The sequence below is a fragment of the Capricornis sumatraensis genome, chromosome 8 (genome assembly GCF_032405125.1).
Source record: "Capricornis sumatraensis isolate serow.1 chromosome 8, serow.2, whole genome shotgun sequence".
Lineage (NCBI taxonomy): Eukaryota > Metazoa > Chordata > Mammalia > Artiodactyla > Bovidae > Capricornis > Capricornis sumatraensis.
The window spans coordinates 91,713,609-91,727,777 of record NC_091076.1 but is presented as its reverse complement, the minus strand read 5'-3'; the positions used below and the strand labels follow the sequence as shown (position 1 = coordinate 91,727,777).

At 46.3% G+C, this 14,169-nt stretch overlaps 1 protein-coding gene across 1 annotated transcript; it reads left to right on the top strand.

Moving 5' to 3' along the window:
* Positions 1 to 1,701: 1,701 nt before the first annotated feature.
* On the top strand, positions 1,702 to 6,088 carry LOC138082991 (keratin, type I microfibrillar, 47.6 kDa-like). Its single transcript, XM_068976523.1, has 7 exons — positions 1,702 to 2,176; positions 2,280 to 2,362; positions 2,881 to 3,037; positions 4,789 to 4,950; positions 5,044 to 5,169; positions 5,342 to 5,562; positions 6,010 to 6,088. The coding sequence occupies exons 1-7, from the start codon at positions 1,829 to 1,831 to the stop codon at positions 6,086 to 6,088; spliced, it is 1,176 nt and encodes a 391-aa protein (XP_068832624.1). The 5' UTR covers positions 1,702 to 1,828.
* The last annotated feature ends 8,081 nt before the right edge of the window (positions 6,089 to 14,169 follow it).

The window sequence follows — 14,169 nt, the reverse complement described above, 5'->3', positions numbered from 1 at the left end:
CAAAGGAGTAAGGCTAATAGCAAGGAAGAGAAATTTGTAGAGGCTTTGAGATAAGGTTGCTATGGATACAAAGATAACTCTGAGTGCCTGATTCTGGTTTTACTTTCTTGTTGACTCTGAAGTAGTCTGCTTTGTATTTATGCTTCAACACTGACCCTTGAATTCTCCCTCTGTGGAATATTTCCATCATAATTTTTCTTCCAGGTATTTTTTTTTCTCATTCTCACTTTTAGGGAGATTATGGCTTCAGTGCAGGTTGGTTGACGTTTTTAGTAAAGGGCCAGATAGGTTTTGCAGTCTAAATGGTATTTGTTGCAACTACTCAACTTTCATGTAGTACAAAGGCAGCCATAGACAACACCTGAATGAAAAGGCCTGGCTGTGTCCCAACAAAGCTTGATTTACAAAAAAGAGGCTGCAGGCTGAACTGTGGGCTGCAGTCTGCAGCTCTAGTGCCATTCCCATCTGTCCAGAGGTTTCATTTTCTAACCATGAACACTCAGTTATTTTCTTTATTTAAAATAATTTAATTTATTTATTTTTGGCTGCGCTGGGTGTTTGTTGCTGTGTGTGAGCTTTCTCTACTTGTGGCGGAGCACAGGCTCTAGGCATGCAGGCTTCGGTAGTTGTTGCGGTGCACAGACTCAGTAGTTATGGTGCAAGGGTTTAGCTGCTCCAGGACACGTGGGATCTTCCCTGACCGGGAATGAAATTCATGTCCCCTGCATTGGCAGGAGGATTCTTAACAACTGAACCACCAGGGAAGTCCCCTATTTCTTTCTTTTTTAGAAATTTTATTGAAGTACAGTTGACATACAACGTTGTGTGAGTTTCAGGTGTATAGCTGAGTGATTCAGTTACGCATACACATATATGTATTCTTTCTCAGTAGCTCAGATGGTAAAGAATCCTGGTAATGCAGGAGACCTGGGTTTGATCCCTGGGTCAGGAAGATCCCCTGGTGAGGGGAATGGCAACCTACTCCAGTGTTCTTCCCTGGAGAACTCCATGGACAGAGGAGCCTGGCGGGCTGCAGTCCATGGGGTTGCAAAGAGTTGGACACGATTGAGCGACTTAGCACAACACACAGCACATTCTGTTTCAGCTTCTTTCCCCGTATGGATTGTTATGGAGTACGGAGTAGAGTTCTCTGTGCTTTACAGGAGGTTCTTCTTGGTTATCTATGTTACATACAATGCTCAATTATTTTTAGTCTCTCTGGGTATTGACAAATTCCCTAAGCCCCAATAAATACTCTCCCTGAATAAGGCTCAGAATCCTCAGAGTTAATACAGGACAGGCTTCTGCTCTAAGGATGAGTTGAATTGAACAGTGAAGCATGGGTAGACTTGAGAGAAGCTGGCTGGCCATTGAAAAGACTATTCACTCCACACGCTCTTTCCAAGGAGTCCAGTGGCAGAAATTCATGAGCAAGGAGTTCCTGATTCTTAAGCAACTCCACCTGTGTCTCTGGCTGTCCTCTCTGAGTAATGGGGAGAGCCACTTGGGGCCATGATGATTCTACCTCCTTTGAAGCCATCTGATGAAACTCTGATATCACCAGCCATGAGCATCCTGGAGGAGCCTGTTATGACACAAGCTGAATGGAATAATTTTATGAGTTGAGGGAGGACTCTTGGGAGGCACCTAAGTAGCGTATTTTGGAGAGAAAAATTAGCCAAAGCATTAGGAAAGGAAACTATGCGGAGTGCCAAGACCCCACCCACCATTAAGGGTATAAAAGGACCACGGAGAAAGGAGAGACTCAGACCTCATCCACTTCCACCTCCATCAGTTCACCTGCCCTTCCATCACCTCTCCCAGCACCATGCCTTACAGCTGCTGCCTGCCCACCTTGAGCTACCGTTCCAGCTGCTCCTCCCGGCCCTGTGTGCCCCACAGCTGCCATGGCACCACCCTGCCAGGGGCCTGCAACATCCCCGCCAGTGTGGGCAGCTGCAACTGGTTCTGCGAGGGCTCCTTCAACGGCAACGAGAAGGAGACCATGCAGTTCCTGAACGACCGGCTGGCCAGCTACCTGGAGAAGGTGCGGCAGCTGGAGCGGGAGAACGCGGAGCTGGAGAGACGCATCCTGGAGCGCAGCCAGCAGCAGGAGCCCCTCTTGTGCCCCAACTACCAGTCCTACTTCCGGACCATCGAGGAGCTCCAGCAGAAGGTGAGGGGCTGGGCTGCGAGGGGGCACAGCAGCAGCTTCCTGTCTTTGAGCAATAAAATGTTCTCAAGTTCAAATGGTCCTCACCATGGAATCTTGTTTCCAGATCCTGTGCGCCAAGTCTGAGAACTCCAGGCTGGTGATACAGATTGACAATGCCAAGCTAGCCTCTGATGACTTCAGGACCAAGTACGTTGAAATTTTGGAGCCAGGTGACCTCCAAGGGCCCTGTGTGGGCCTAACATTGCCTGGAAGAGAAGAGAAAGCCATTTCTCCCTTTTTATTTCTCCTGGCATTTTTTTTTTTTTTTAAGGCTGGCTAGGTAAAACCACTGGCAAACAGAGATCCAGACTCATGTGCTATTTGAGCTTCAGTTTATATCACTCTTTCTGAAAGGCCTTCAACCCCCAAATTCAGAGACTGTAATGAATTGTTCTTGGTGAAGTTGATTGATTGGGTGGTATATAAACCAACAAAATTGACAGGAGAGAAAGTCCACCTCATGAGTCCCCTGAGTGCTTTCTGGTGTTGGGGTGAGTCCAAGGCTTCTCCATCCTGTTTATGTAGATCTTGAAGAAAGCATGGATGCAAAGAGGCAGAAAACTGTCAGCACAAAGAGAGCTAGGCCAATCCCATGAACACAAGACATGGGGCAGGGAGCGGGGCTTCTGCCTGGCTCATTCTCCCACTCTGTGCTGTGCGTGCAGGTACGAGACGGAGCGTTCCTTGCGGCAGCTGGTGGAGTCAGACATAAACAGCCTGCGTAGGATCCTGGACGAGCTGACCCTGTGCAAGTCCGACCTGGAGGCCCAGGTGGAGTCCCTGAAGGAGGAGCTGCTCTGCCTCAAGAAGAACCATGAGGAGGTGAGAGAAAAAGAAACCATAGGCTTCAGGGATAAGCCTTTAGCATTGGGAGTCAGGAGGCAACTGCTGTTAGACCTGGGCTGGGACTCTTCTCTGAGGAACTCAAGGTCATCTGGGAACGGTGATGCTATCTCCATAGAGAGCAGGGGTGAGGTGAGCTGTGAGGAGTGGATGGTGTTGGAGATGCTGGGAAAGGACATATTCATTGAGGTCTCCTCTCTGCTGGTCCTGAATTTGGTGGTAGAGATAGAGGTAAGGTAAGGTGAGGTAAGGTAAGGTAAAGTCGCTCAGTCGTGTCCGACTCTTTGCAACCCCTTGGGCTGTAGCCTATCAGGCTCCTCTGTCCATGGGATTTTCCAGGCAATAGTACTGGAGTGGATTGCCATTTCCTTTCCCAGGGGATCTTCCCGACCCTGGGATCGAACCCGGGTCTCCCACATTGTAGATAGATGCTTAACCGTCTGAGCCACCAGGGAAGTCCGGTGGGGAGAGAAAAAGGAGTAACACGCTCTCTAGTCTTAAGGCTGTGGAAATGATCATGTAGAAACACAGTGCATCATACAGGTAGAGGGAAATAAGTATTATATGAAGTATAAATATAAAATAGCTGCTATCATGACATCAGTATTTCCTTGCTGTTATTCACCCTACTAGAAAACATAATCACTTAATTCCACAATTGCGTGTTTCTAGCTAAGTACTCCAAATGGAGAAAATAACACATTTTCTTTTCCTGGTGTGCCTCTGTGTTTACAATGGAAAGCTCTGTCACATTTCATCCTTAGTGGATGTCACCTTTGTTCCTTGTGGGTTCAATGTCTTACAAAGCGCTTGTCACATGACTTTTGCACTGATATTCTCTCCTGTCTGATATTGCACTGATATCTTGCTTTTGCACGGATATTCTCTCCTGCCACTGCTCCGTGGGAACACATGTTGCTCACGTGAAATTCTGGGAAGGAATTGGAAATACCCATTGTGGGGGAGCGTGTCCCACCTGCAATGAGGTTGACTATCATCCTGGGTGGGCATCTTGGATGGTCAGGGAGATAGTTGGACCTCAAGAAAGTTTTAAATTCTGATTCTGATCTTATTCTACCATTTTAAGCTGAGGCACTTGGTGATGACTCACTGCTTTTAAAAACAGTAAAAACACATTTTTGCTACATGTATTCCGGGATAGGCATGTAGAGTGGGAAGTTTAGATTTATCTTCTGCTTGCCACACTTGCCCAATGGGTATTTTATTACAGAAGCTTTTGTTATATAGAGACAATCTTTATATGTATATGTTGTGTGAGCTTCAGGCTCTGGAAACAATTTGATCTGCCTGAAGGGAGATTGGGAAGTCTTCTCAGAGGGAAATCAGAGAAAAGAGGAGGATTTCAGCCCTTTGGTCTAAGGGAAGAGACTGAGCAAAGACCCAGACGTGGCAGAGCACAGCGTACCTGGGAGTATGGCTGGGAAAGCAGTATCTACGGGGATGTAATGGGAAAGAGGTAGGAAGGACCTGCATGTGTGAATGAGTTTGGACTTAGGCTTACAGGAAAGGTGAGCTTGTTTCAGTGTTGGGGGATGGGAATGGATGTGATGCCTATTTGAGTTTATTCCTACACCATATCTGTGTCAGTTTGGGGGAATGATCAGAATATTCCTTTCAGTGCATTTTGGGCAGCATTGTGCTCACTTCCCTGCAGCAGGAAGATTGCAGATCCATTTCTGTGGGTTCATTTCTTCTCCTTCCTCCCTCAGGAAGCCAACTCACTGCGAAGCCAGCTGGGAGATCGCCTCAATGTGGAGGTGGACGCCGCCCCCACTGTGGACCTCAACCGTGTGCTCAATGAGACCAGGGCTCAGTACGAGGCCTTGGTGGAGACCAACCGCAGGGATGTGGAGGAATGGTACATCAGGCAGGTGAGCATCTCGGCACATGGCCTTTCAGGACCCTCAGCCCCTTGGGGCCTTCAGGCAGGGCCTGATCCTGTCTTCTGCCCTTTGGTGTTTCAGACTGAGGAGCTGAACAAGCAGGTGGTGTCCAGCTCAGAGCAGCTGCAGTCCTACCAGGCGGAGATCATCGAGCTGAGACGCACGGTCAATGCCCTGGAGGTGGAGCTTCAGGCCCAGCACAACCTGGTGGGTATTGATGAGACTCCTGGTGAGGGGGTGAGGTTGGGGAGTCAGGGGCACTGGGATGCCCTCCAGACCACCCTCTCCTGAACTCTTGGAGCTGGTGACTTGTTTGAAAGCAATGGAGAAGCCCCTGAAGGAGCAGCTCTGTGACCTTCCTTCCCCTGCCCCCTGACAGAGAGACTCCCTGGAGAACACCCTGACGGAGACGGAGGCTCGCTACAGCTCCCAGCTGTCCCAGGTGCAGAGCCTGATCGTCAGCGTGGAGTCACAGCTGGCGGAGATCAGGAGTGACCTGGAGCGGCAGAACCAGGAGTACCAGGTGCTGCTGGACGTGAGGGCTCGGCTGGAGAGTGAGATCAACACATACCGGGGGCTGCTGGACAGCGAGGACTGCAAGTGAGTAGGGAGAGAAGGGATCCTGAGGAAATGTGTGGTGGGTCTACAAGACACTGGGCATGCCCATGTTGGCCATGTTTTCAATTCATCAAAGAGCACACATTCATGGAGTGTCTTCTTTGTGATGGTTAGGCAAATGTGAAAGGTCAAAGGTGAAAGGCATTCATTCCCTGCCTCTGGGAGCTAACAGTGGAGGGGTGGTGGTAGAAACTGTTACAATAGCAACTGTTGGGTAATGGAGACTATGTTGAGTTCTGTGAGATCTCAAGAGCATTAGATAACAGTTGTCCCCCTCTGCACATGGCAGAGAGGGAGAGAGATTTGGTAACAATCAAAGTTGATTGCAACTAACTTCAACCACTGAGAATTCAGATGTATCTCGTAAAGAACCTTAGCACTCTTGCGGCTCCTCTCCTTAACCCATTCTAAACCTCTGTGTTCTCCCAGGCTCCCCAGCAACCCATGTGCCACCACCAATGCTAGTAGCAACTTCTGTAGGTCCTCCTCTCAAAATCGTTGCTGTTAATTAAAAAACCTGCCTCCTCTTTGAAGATGACAGTGAAGCCTAGAACAAGCCCAGGAAAGGTCCCCAGGTTCTGCCTTGGCTGGAGCTCAGTTACCATTTAGATACCTTGTCAAGCCAGCTCTGAAATTTCTACACATGGAAATGCTCTCCACGAGCCAAGACACACCTCATCTGCTTCCGAGGTCTGGAAAACTCCCTCCTGCTGAAGGTCGAGTCTCTGTCTCTGAAGATGGTCCAGCAATCTGAGCTCCAGGTTTTACTTTAGGGTGTTTCCTCTAGGTATGGTGTTTCCTGCTTTCCTAGCTTCTTTGATATTCTCTGGAATGTAAGAAGGCTACTTCATTTACTTCCCAATAAACTTTATTTCTCTGGCATAGTAAATGTGTTTCTCATCCATATGCATGCATTGTAAAGTACTTGTTATGGCTGTTTCATAAAAATAACCCTTCATTAGGAAGATGAAATGAGTCCAGTGACTATCCTAGTCATATGCTCCACTGGTAAATACAGAGGGAGGGAGAAGGCTGTCCTCCTGAGAGGCTCCCACCCAGGAAGACCATGAAGAAAAACTGGCTTTTAAAACTCATGCTTTTTTTTTTTTTCTTTTCTGGCCATGGCTGCAATTGTAAGCATCCTCCCCAAACCTTACACCCGTCTCCCACTCTCATCCCCATCACTCTGGAATTCTCTGTTTACATTTCTCCCTAACTGTGAGCACTAGCCCCTGTAGAGACTGTTTGAGAGGCGCTCTCCTCTCCTCTCAGCCTCTTGGCTGGCACTAGTGTAGCTGCCTACTGTTTCCTTAGAATGTACCTTCAATGATTTTCATCACCCCGCACATTCTGGGTCCTCTTGTTAGACCTCTGTTTTCTCTCTGTCTTCTGATTAGCCTGTCTTCCTCATTCTGTCTCAAGTGGAGGAAATGCCTGGATTTGAGTCTGCTTTTCTCCTTCTACATCTCTGCTCAGGAGAACTTGCACCTGTATGCTGACAACTCCAAAATCTTGCACCTCAGCTTGAGTTCCAAGTCTTCACACATAGGACAGTTTCACTTGGTATCAAGCCATCACATCACATTTAGTTGGACAAAAACTTGTCTTTGCCAAACTGGTCCATCTTGTTACCCACTTGTTATACTCAACACTTTGTAATCTAAGGACCCTTTAATGCAGACAGGTGTATCTCTTTACCTCCCTCTCTTCAAAGTTATTCTTTCCACTAGCTCTTTGCTCATATCTGGAATGTTCTTCCATAACCTTGGTATCATTTCATTGCCTATCATTTCAAGAAAGGCCAATGTTCATTAAGTTTCCCTACAACAAACATGAATCCTACCCCCACCCTCACTTGCCTCATCTCTGAATATTCAACATTTCAATTCTATTGGCCACTATCTCAATGATTCATTCATTTTGATGCTGACTAACATAGCCCCAAATAACCATCTGTTGTGTAGTACTATGTGTGGTACTGAGGACACAGAAATAAGTGAACCCTAATCCTAGACCACAGTGTGTTTGTAGTCTAGAGTGGATAAGACAAAGAGACAAGCATCAAACAGACAAATGTAAGTGTGGCTCCATAGTTCAAAAAGATACCTGCATGCCAATGGATACTGCAGCACTATTTTTCAATAGCAAACTAAATATCCATCAACAGAGGAATGGATAAATAAGATGTGTTACATATGTGCAATGGAATATTACTCAGTCACAAAAATGATAGAAACTGTGTCATTTGCAGAGACATGGACGGACCAAGAGAATGTCATTCAGAGTGAAGTAAGTCAGGAAGTGAAAAACAAATATCATATATTAGCATTTATATGTGGAATATAGAAAAATGGTATAGACTAACTTTTTTGCAAAGTAGAAATAAAGACAGAGACATCGAGAACAAATGTATGGATACCAAAGGGGGAAGGGGTGGGTGTGATGAATTGGGATCAACATATATGCACTGTTGTTGCTAAGTCGTTTCAGTTTTGTCCAACTCCGTGTGACCCCATAGACAGCAGCCCACCAGGCTCCCCCATCCCTGGGATTCTCCAGGCAAGAACACTGGAGTGGGTTGTCATTTCCTTCTCCAATGCATGAAAGTGAAAAGTGAAAGTGAAGTTGCTCAGTTGTGTCAGACTCTTAGTGACCTCATGGACTGCAGCCTACCAGGCTCCTCCATCCATGGGATTTTCCAGGCAAGAATACTAGAGTGGGGTGCCATTGCCTTCTCCACATATATACACTGCTGCTGCTGCTGCTGCTGCTGCTAAGTCGCATCAGTCGTGTCCAACTCTGTGTGACCCCATAGACAGCAGCCCACCAGGCTTCCCCGTCCCTGGGATTCTCCAGGCAAGAACACTGGAGTGGGTTGCCATTTCCTTCTCCAATGCATGAAAGTGAAAAGTGAAAGTGAAGTTGCCCAGTCGTGTTCAACTCTTAGTGACCCCATGGACTGCAGCCCACCAGGCTCCTCCGTCCATGGGATTTTCCAGGCAAGAGTACTGGAGTGGGGTGCCATTACTATATATAAAACAGATAACTAATGAGAACCTACTATATAGCATAGGGAACTCTACTCAGTACTCAGTGGTGACCTAAATAAGAAGGGAATCCAAGGAAGAGGGGCTATATGCATACATGTGGCCGATTCATTTTGCCTTACAGCAGAAGCTGACACAATCTTGTAAAGCAACATTGTTGCTTTACAACAATTTTATTGTTGTACAATAAAATCTCTTAAAAACGTGGCTCAAGAAAGGTGTAAATAAAAATGATGAATTTCCAAGGTGTGAGAGTGTTAAGAAGAGACTCCAAGAAGAAAGTAGCACTCAATCAAAGCTTTGAAAACCCAAACATTGTTCATATAAATTTCACCTGCCTGCATCACTGATTGTAGGTCCTTCAAGAGAGAGTATCTTCACCTAATTGAAGCCTAGTGGAGCACTGTAAGTAGAATAAATAATGAACAGTAACACTAATGAGGGTTCATGAGAAGGTTATTAAGACTTTATATACTTCCCATAGTTGCAACTTCAATCAACTATTACTGTATGATATCAGCATAATTCTGAAATGGAGTTTGATGGGATATGGTTAGACAGATGAATGTGTGCAACTCTAAGAGGAGGGAAAGTTTTTTAAGCATGAACTTTGCCTGGTAGGGAGATGAGAGAGCCTGAGGTGTGTTTAGAGCCTGACATACCAATTTCTATCCTGGAGCAGAAGATGATACTGCAAATTAGTTAGGGAGGGCCATATCTAGCAGCGCTTTGAGTGGTTACCTGTAAGATTTGCTATTAAGGAAGATTGACATAGGATCTATAGGGCAGCTGTGTATAGGATGGATTGTAATGGGTCCTAGAAGTTTGTGAAAAAGGAAGGAAGATCAATTGGGAGGCTGGTGAGAGAAAACGAGAACTGAGATGGTTGTTGGTGGTGGGGAGTAATGGGGCAAGTGGTGGGGTGGATTTCAGAGGCACATGGAAGCCGATTGGAGGTAGAGAAGCAATGGAGAAAAAAGCCAAGAAACAGTACTGATTGACTCTCTGGTATGGTCAACACGAAGAAAGTTTCTGAGGCTTAGAAAATGAAGTAACAGTGGTTCTCCAGGAGAGAGAGCTGGAAAAGGAGGGCTAGATTTGGGAGAGATGTCAGAGAGTTACCTAAATAAAGATGATAATAGAGCTGTGGGAGTTGTTTAGACTGTCAAGGAGAAGATCTCGGAGTAGGAAAGAACCTTGGGGATCATTGTAGAGGATGACAGAACAGGCCTGGAGCTCTCCAAAGTCCTTGACCTGAGGTTTGCCTTGGTTTAGCTGAGTCTCTGAGGAGAGGGAGGCTACAGGCCATGGGGTCACAAGAGTCGGACACGACATAGCAACAAAACCACCACTGAGGAGATAGATGATATCTGGTTACAAGCAGTTGGAGAGGGAGGTGGGGATGCAGCTGAAGAAGCACAGAAGTCTAAAGAAGTCAGTTTCAACAAGGGCATGATCAATAGCATCCAGGGCAAGGAACACGAGTATTCAGACAAATCTACTGGGTACAGTAACAGGGAGATCACTGGTGGCTATATGGAGAGATGGTTGGACTCTGGGTGAAGGAGTCATATTTCAAGGCTCTTTCACATCTGTCTCAGATCACCAACTCCACAGTGAACTTAATGCAAGGATTCAACTCAGCGCATTCATAGTAAACATGAATTTTGCCTTGCTTTTTTCTCTGTGTTCTTTGATAAGTGTTTTAGCATCTGCTCTTCCGTTTGAGGGCTTCCCTGGTGTCTCAGGTAGTGAAGAATCTGCCTGCAATGTGGAAGCCCTGGGTTCAATCCCTGGGTTGTAAAGATCCCCTGGAGAAGGGAATGGCTATCCACTGATAGGCCATGGGGTCACAAACAGTCAGACACGACTGAGCAACTTTGACTTCTTTCTGAGGTGCAGAGCAGTCACATAATCAGGCTTTCATTTCTTTTCTGAGTGGGCCCTGAATCCAGCTCACCCAGAAAATTAAAACCATTGAGATTACATTGCCCTGGATTGTCTCACGTTTTTTTAACTCCTTTATTTTAGACTGGTAGAGTTAAAAACATAGGGAATAATTTTGCATTTTTCTAACTTGGCTTGTCTCTTAGAACCTCCCTGGACTCCATTCCTATTGAGAATCCAGGACTGAGTGTAAGAGAAATAATGCATGCTCTGGAGAGGCTTTGTGGAGTGGTCCCTGAATTCTCTCTGAAGTGTCTATATCTCTCTTTGCTCAGCTCATTTTGCTCCTGAGGTGACTCATCCTTCAGGTCCTCTGCTACTTGTCCCTCAATAGAAATCCTGTGTGAGTATCTTCTCAGAGCCAAATCTGCTGGCTTAGTTCCTGTATCACCATCACAATTTCTCTTCTCAATGCAGTGAGGCTGGATAATTAGTAAAATGGCAACAGTTGCCTTTATGGAACAGCCTGTGGAAGCCTTCTATTCTGTTCTTATGCTGCTGCTGCTAAGTTGCTTTAGTCATGTCTGACTCTGTGTGAACCCATAGATGGCAGCCCACCAGGCTCCACCATCCTTGGGACTCTCCAGGCAAGAACACTGGAGTGGGTTGCCATTTCCTTCTCTAATGCGTGAAAGTGAAAAGTGAAAGGGAAGCCGCTCAGTCGTGTCTGACTCTTAGCGACCCCATGGACTGCAGCCCACCAGGCTCCTCCGTCCGTGGGATTTTCCAGGCAAGAGTACTGGAGTGGGGTGCCATCGCCTTCTCCATCCTGTTCTTGTAAGCACCTCTAATTTGGGCTGGCTTGGGTGGGCTGGTGTTGTTATTGGGCAGTGTTTCTGATTTTCTTATCACTACTTCATCACTCTTTGGCATAAGTCGGTCCCCCTGATCTGTGTGCACCCAGTGATTCCACTGTTCATGGGGTTCTCAAAGCAAGAATACTGAAGTGGCTTGCCATTCCCTTCTCCAGTGGACCATGCTCTGTCAGACCTCTCCACCATGACCCGCCTGTCTTGGGTTGCCCCGCAGGCATGGCCTGGTTTCATTGAGTTAGACAAGGCTGTGGTCCTAGTGTGATTAGACTGGCTAGTTTTCTGTGAGTATGGTTTCAGTGTGTCTGCCCTCTGATGCCCTCTTGCAACACCTACCATCTTACTTGGGTTTCTCTTACCTTGGGCGTGGGGTATCTCTTCACGGCTGCTCCAGCAAAGGACAGCCGCTGCTCCTTACCTTGGACGAGGGGTATATGTGCCAGCAAATTTGGAAAACTCAGCAGTGGCCACAGGACTGGAAAAGGTCAGTTTTCATTCCAATCCCAAAGAAAGGCAATGCCAAAGAATGCTCAAACTACCGCACAATTGCACTCATCTCACATGCTAGTAAAATAATGCTCAAAATTCTCCAAGCCAGGCTTCAGCAATACATGAACCGTGAACTCCCTGATGTTCAAGCTGGTTTTAGAAAAGACAGAGGAACCAGAGATCAAATTGCCAACATCCACTGGATCATGGAAAAAGCAAGAAAGTTCCAGAAAAACATCTATTTCTGCTTTATTGACTATGCCAAAGCCTTTGACTGTGTGGATCACAATAAACTGTGGAAAATTCTGAAAGAGATGGGAATACCAGACCACCTAACCTGCCTCTTGAGAAATCTGTATGCAGGTCAGGAAGCAACAGTTAGAACTGGACATGGAACAACAGACTGGTTCTAAATAGGAAAAGGAGTACGTCAAGGCTGTATATTGTCACCCTGCTTATTTAACTTATATGCAGAGTACATCATGAGAAATGCTGGACTGGAAGAAACACAAGCTGGAATCAAGATTGCCGGGAGAAATATCAATAACCTCAGATATGCAGATGACACCACCCTTATGGCAGAAAGTGAAGAGGAGCTAAAAAGCCTCTTGATGAAAGTGAAAGAGGAGAGTGAAAAAGTTGGCTTAAAGCTCAACATTCAGAAAACGAAGATCATGGCATCTGGTCCCATCACTTCATGGGAAATAGATGGGGAAACAGTGGAAACAGTGTCAGACTTTATTTTTGGGGGCTCCAAAATCACTGCAGATGGTGATTGCAGCCATGAAATTAACAGACGCTTACTCCTTGGAAGAAAAGTTATGACCAACCTAGATAGTATATTCAAAAGCAGAGACATTACTTTGCCGACTAAGGTCTGTCTAGTCAAGGCTATGGCTTTTCCTGTGGTCATGTATGGATGTGAGAGTTGGACTGTGAAGAAGGCTGAGCGCCAAAGAATTGATGCTTTTGAACTGTGGTGTTGGAGAAGACTCTTGAGAGTCCCTTGGACTCCAAGGAGATCCAACCAGTCCATTCTGAAGGAGATCAACCCTGGGATTTCTTTGGAAGGAATGATGCTAAAGCTGAAGCTCCAGTACTTTGGCCACCTCATGCGAAGAGTTGACTCATTGGAAAAGACTCTGATGCTGGGAGGGATTGGGGGCAGGAGAAGAAGGGGACGACTGAGGATGAGATCCTGGATGGCATCACAGACTCGATGGATGTGAGTCTGAGTGAACTCCGGGATATGGTGATGAACAGGGAGGCCTGGCGTGCTGCGATTCATGGGGTCGCAAAGAGTCGGACACGACTGAGCAACTGAACTGAGTGATTCCACTCCTGGCCTCTCCTTGCTATGTGTAAACATTAAAATTAGGTAATTTATTTTAATTGGGGAATAATTACTTTAAAATGTTTGTGGGTTAGTCACTCCATCGAGTCCAACTCTTTGTGACCCATGGTCTGTAGCGCACCAGGCTCCTCTGTCTATGGGGTTCTCCAGGCGAGAATACTGGAGTGGGTTGCCATTTCTGTCTCCAGGGGATCTTTCTGGCCCGGGAATTTAACCCGGGTCTCCCGCATTGCAGGCAGACTCTTTACTGGCTGAGTCACTAGGGGAAGCCCTTTACTTTAAAATATTGTGGTTGGTTTTGCCGTACATCAGCATGAATTTGCCATAGGAATACATGTGTCCCCTCCCTTCTGTACCTCCCCCCTCCACTTCCCTTCCCACCCTATCCCTCTTGGTCAGTAAGTGGGTCAATGTTACTTCACATCTCCCACAGAATACATTTTACATTTCTGGTGGTGAGAACTTCAGGTGCAGTGCCTGGCCATCAGGGGAGAAGGTTTTGGGAAGGAGGAGAGAGGCTTCTGATGCCTTTAAAGTCCTGCCAAAGGGAGGATGCCTCAGCACATCTGCCCTGCCTCTACTCCATGGTTAAGAGATTGTGTGTGATCTCACCCATAGAAATAGCCTTGGCTTCCATAATAAATAGTATCCTTCAACCTCAACTGCAATTTGCTCACATCTGGAGACAAGAAGCCTTACCATGGCGTCTGCCACAATTACATGAGCAGGTGTAAAACCTTTCTGTTTGTTAGCGGTTGATTTGCTCATCATATTAATTGAAGGATCATTGACTAGAGACAAGGCCATTACTAACATAAAGGTAAGAATTCACAGAACACAGTAAGTGGGATTAAAAAAAAGGCAATTGCCTTCCAGAATTTCTGGGAAGTGAATTAAAACTTGCCTGTTTTCTATTTTTGTTGTTTAATTCTTAAAAAAT

What these genes read in the sequence shown, in the direction of transcription:
- LOC138082991 (XM_068976523.1), top strand. Translation starts at nt 1,829, where the DNA reads ATGCCTTACAGCTGCTGCCTGCCCACCTTGAGCTACCGTTCCAGCTGC. An exon ending in TCAAGAAGAACCATGAGGAG is followed by an intron (nt 3,038 to 4,788) that starts GTGAGAGAAAAA and finishes TTCCTCCCTCAG; the next exon opens with GAAGCCAACTCACTGCGAAG. An exon ending in CTGGACAGCGAGGACTGCAA is followed by an intron (nt 5,563 to 6,009) that starts GTGAGTAGGGAG and finishes GTGTTCTCCCAG; the next exon opens with GCTCCCCAGCAACCCATGTG.